At 38.9% G+C, this 4,322-nt stretch overlaps 1 protein-coding gene across 2 annotated transcripts; it reads right to left on the bottom strand.

Annotated features, from left to right (window-relative positions):
- Window positions 1–288: 288 nt before the first annotated feature.
- On the bottom strand, window positions 289–2,163 carry LOC126024382 (heterogeneous nuclear ribonucleoprotein A3-like). 2 transcript variants are annotated; one of them, XM_049784790.1, is made up of 2 exons: window positions 2,149–2,161; window positions 289–2,082 (listed from the first exon to the last, which is right to left on the bottom strand). In XM_049784790.1, the coding sequence occupies exons 1-2, from the start codon at window positions 2,152–2,154 to the stop codon at window positions 1,018–1,020; spliced, it is 1,071 nt and encodes a 356-aa protein (XP_049640747.1). In that variant the 5' UTR covers window positions 2,155–2,161; the 3' UTR covers window positions 289–1,017. The 2 variants fall into 2 exon arrangements, with proteins under 2 accessions (XP_049640747.1, XP_049640746.1); XM_049784789.1 differs by having other exon boundaries at window positions 289–2,163.
- Between the last annotated feature and the right edge of the window lie 2,159 nt (window positions 2,164–4,322).

Raw genomic sequence — 4,322 nt, 5'->3', positions numbered from 1 at the left:
CTCAGATTTTGCAGGTTTAGTGTTCCTGTATTTTCCAGGGTTTTAAGAATGGTTTTTTACTGTGGGGAGGAAAGGGGAAACATCCATCCACTACCGCTTTCCAAAATTTAAACAGAGGGCAGCAGACATTTTTACACCCAAATAAATTCATGGCAGCAGTTAACATGTGACCAAGATAAATGTAGGATGGTGATGTTGTTCTAAACAACTAGGACTCTCAGCACAACTAACACACTAAAATAATCGGATTAACATTTTGAAAGAAATGCACAAAAACCAAATAGGAATTGAGATTTTTTTCATTTGAAGTAAAATATTAATGCTATTAAATTCACAAATATGCTAATTTATATACCCAATTCTATTTATCTAAAACACACATTTGCAAACATACAAATATCTATTCTCTCCACATGTCAGCGCCCATTCATTTCATTGTTTGGAAATGGGAGAATAGAATCCCCTTAAACTGCAAGTCAGCAGGTGTTTCTTTACAGTTAACTTTAGCAAAATTCATACAAAATATTAATTAACAATGATCTTTACTTGTTAACTTACAAGGAAACACCTCCAAAACTGCATTTTGTTAAAGTTTCTGTACTAAAATGTAGAAAAACTGAACTACACAAATATTGAAAAGTTAAAAATTTCTTAATTTTTTATTCCTGGTACCACTACCACAATTTACAGGGCAATATACCTGATGTAATGAAAAGAAAAAGAAAAAGACAAAGCTACAACAGATAAAAGACCTCAGGAATGTACATCTAATTGACACTACATTGCATTAATCAATAGCTGCACTTTTGCAAACTGTGGCTATGACAGTCCTGAACAAGAAGGGTTTCCTGTTTAAGCTGCAGTAACTTTTCTGACTATGGATCATCGCTCCTTCTGTGGCAGATTTTTACAGTTCCTCTAATGGATTTGGGACGACTGTCTCAAAGTAACCTGCAGCTTTCCTGACAACTCCTCGCTCTCTCTCCTGCTAAGAACTGTAGCCCTTTGCTGTTGAGTTTAGAACCTTCTGCTACCATAGCCACCACTTCCACCACCAGATCCATAACCACCACCATATGGACTGCCCGAGCTTCTGCCACCAAAACTGCCCCCTTTCATGGGTCCATAATTTGATTGCTGTTGTCCACTGTAATTTCCAAAATCATTATAGTTGCCGCCGCCACCATAGTTACCACCACCAAAATTTCCTCCTTCATTGTAACCATCATATCCTCCACCACCTCCACCATATCCACCTCCTTGGTTTCCGTATCCTGGTCCTCCACCACCATAGCCTCCTCTACTACTATAACCAGGACCTCCGCCATAGTTGCCACCATCACCACCAAATCCATTATATCCACCATCACCACCTCCATAACTACCTCTGCTGCCACCACCTCCACCACCATAGCCTCCTCTTCCACCAAAGTTTCCACCACGGCCAAAGTTTCCTCCACCACCTCCAAAATTGCCTCCACGACCCATAAAGTTGCCAGAGCCACCTCCACGACCTCTTTGAGATCCAGCAGACTGCATTTCTTGTTTAGAAAGGGCCTTTTTTACTTCACAATTGTGCCCATTAATAGTGTGGTATTTCTGAACAACAATTTTATCAACTGTATCATGATCATCAAAAGTTACAAAAGCAAATCCTCTCTTTTTTCCACTCTGCCTGTCTTCCATAACTTCTATGGTTTCAATTTTGCCATACTTTTCAAAGTAGTCTCTCAAGTTATATTCCTCTGTATCTTTAATACCACCAACAAAAATTTTCTTCACTGTTAGATGGGCACCAGGCTTTACAGAATCCTCTCTAGAAACAGCTCTCTTTGGTTCCACTACTCGTCCATCAACCTTATGTGGTCGAGCACACATTGCTGCATCCACCTCTTCAACACATGAGTAAGTCACAAAACCAAAGCCTCTGGAGCGTTTTGTCTGGGGGTCTCTCATCACCACACAATCTGTAAGTGTGCCCCATTTCTCAAAATGTTCTCTCAAACTATCATCTGTAGTTTCAAAACTCAAACCTCCGATAAACAGTTTTCTCAACTGCTCTGGTTCCTTTGGATCATGGCCCTCCTCCCCCCGGCGGCGGCGGCGACGGCCGGAGTCGGGCTGGGGGCGACCGGGCGGCGGTTTTACCTCCATTTTGAGACCGGACTCCAAGATTATAGGTTTGACCCCTTCCTCACACCTATATTTATTGCAGCACAATTCACAATAGCCAGGCTCTGGAAACAACCAAGATGCCCTTCAACAGACGAATGGCTAAAGAAAATGTGATACATATACACAATGGAATATTATGCAGCCGTCAGGAGAGATGAAGTCATAAAATTTTCCTATACATGGATGTACATGGAATCTATCATGCTGAGTGAAATAAGTCAGAGAGAGAGAGAGAGAGAGAGAGAGAGAGAGAGAGAGAGAGAGAGAGAGAGAGAGAGAGAGAGAGAGAGAGAGAGAGAGACGCAGAATAGTCTCACTCATCTATGGGTTTTAAGAAAAATAAAAGTCATTTTTGCAACAATCCTCAGAGACAATGAGAGGAGGGCTGGAACTTCCAGATCACTTCATGAAGCTCACCACAAAGAGTGGTGAGTGCAGTTATAGAAATAACTACACTGAGAACTACCATAATCATGTGAATGAATGAGGGAACTGGAAAGCCTGTCTAGAGTACAGGTGGGGGTGGGGTGGGATGGAGGGAGATTTGGGACATTGGTGGTGGGAATGTTGCACTGGTGAAGGGGGGTGTTCTTTACATGACTGAAACCTAATCAGAATCATATATGTAATCAAGATGTTTAAATAAAGAAAAAAATGGAAAAAAAAGATTATAGGTTTAAGTGAATATAGTAGGTATTCACTATGCAAACATGATGAAGCATTATGTCTGGACCTTTGGAATATTCTGGAATGGTCTTTGAGATAATTTTGGGACAAAATTGACTCCAGACAGTAATTAGGAGTCTATTAGTTGATGGAGGTGTGGGATGCAGTTTTTAAAGTTCAAACGGCATAAGGGAGGAAAGATAAAAAGAATAACAAGGATAAGGGGAGAAGCCTTTTACAAAACCTTATCTTCAGGAACAGCTATTCTATATAATTCAATGGAAGAAAGTGGAAAAAAACACTGAGATATAATTGGACTTTGAATGAAGAAAAGGAAATATGTTTCTGTGCTATTTCATCGATTTGCTTTTAGATGTAAAGAAAAATACGTTTTAAAATCAGGGAATATCGCGAACACTTTACAATTTGAAAAAAAATAAATGACAGGTAAAAGGCATGCTTATTATAGACAAGATTTTGAAGATTTTATCATTTAGCTCTTTTGGTGTGTATTCTCACAACATACCAGCATTCAAAATAAGTAATAGACAAGCTTTCGTCCAGTGCCCTCCATCAAAAAGAAGTTAACTGATTTCAATACTTCAAAGTGTCTTTCCTTTTCCAATAAGCTTTGGGTTCTAAAGCTATGCTCTCTCAGATGAAAACTATTAGTCATGTGGCTCTTTAATGAATAGTTAGTCCAGATTGCAATTTGATGTTAGTAAAAATACATATTTGGGTTTTAAAGGCATTAAAAAAAAGTAAAATTTCATTAATATTTATATTAATTATATGTTGGAATGCTAATATTTGGATACATTGAGATGTATTGAAGTATTTTAAAATAATTTTTACTTTACTTTTTACCTTGTAAAAAATAGTTACTATATGAAGCTCACCACAAAGAGTGGTGAATGCTGTTAGGGAAATAACTACACTAACAACTAGCATGACAATGTTAATAACTGAATGAAGTAGAATACCTGTCTTGAATACAGGCAGGGGTGGGGAAGGAGGATGGGGTCATTGATGGTGGGAAGGTTGCACTGTTGAAGGGGGGTGTTCTGTTTATGACTGAAACCCAACTACAATCATGCTTGTGATTATGGTGCTTAAAGGGTTTTTTGTTTGTTTATTTGTTTGTTTTGTTTGTTTTGTCGGCCACACCCGGTCACGCTCAGGTGTTACTCCTGGTTGTGCGCTCAGAAATTGCTCCTGGCTTGGGGAACCATAAAGGGCAACGGGGGATCCAATCGTGGTCCATCCTAGGCTAGCGTGCACAAGGCAGACGCCTTATCGTTTGTGCTACAGCTCTGGCCCCTTAAATAAAAATTTTATAAAAGAAAAAAATAGTTACTAGAAACTGAAATTATTTTGTGGCTACTGTTAATATTTTTGTGGGCAGCTTAAGCTCAAACTGTTACTCCAGATGACTTTGAATTCGTTTTTCTTTTCTTTCTTTCTTTTCTTTCTTTCTTTTC

The sequence above is a fragment of the Suncus etruscus genome, chromosome 12 (genome assembly GCF_024139225.1).
Source record: "Suncus etruscus isolate mSunEtr1 chromosome 12, mSunEtr1.pri.cur, whole genome shotgun sequence".
Taxonomy (NCBI): domain Eukaryota; kingdom Metazoa; phylum Chordata; class Mammalia; order Eulipotyphla; family Soricidae; genus Suncus; species Suncus etruscus.
The sequence above is the reverse complement of the archived record's forward strand: the minus strand, read 5'-3'. Positions and strand labels throughout refer to the sequence as shown.

Excerpts from the sequence above, each read along its gene's own strand:
- LOC126024382 (XM_049784789.1), bottom strand. The coding sequence starts at position 2,154 with ATGGAGGTAAAACCGCCGCCCGGTCGCCCCCAGCCCGACTCCGGCCGT.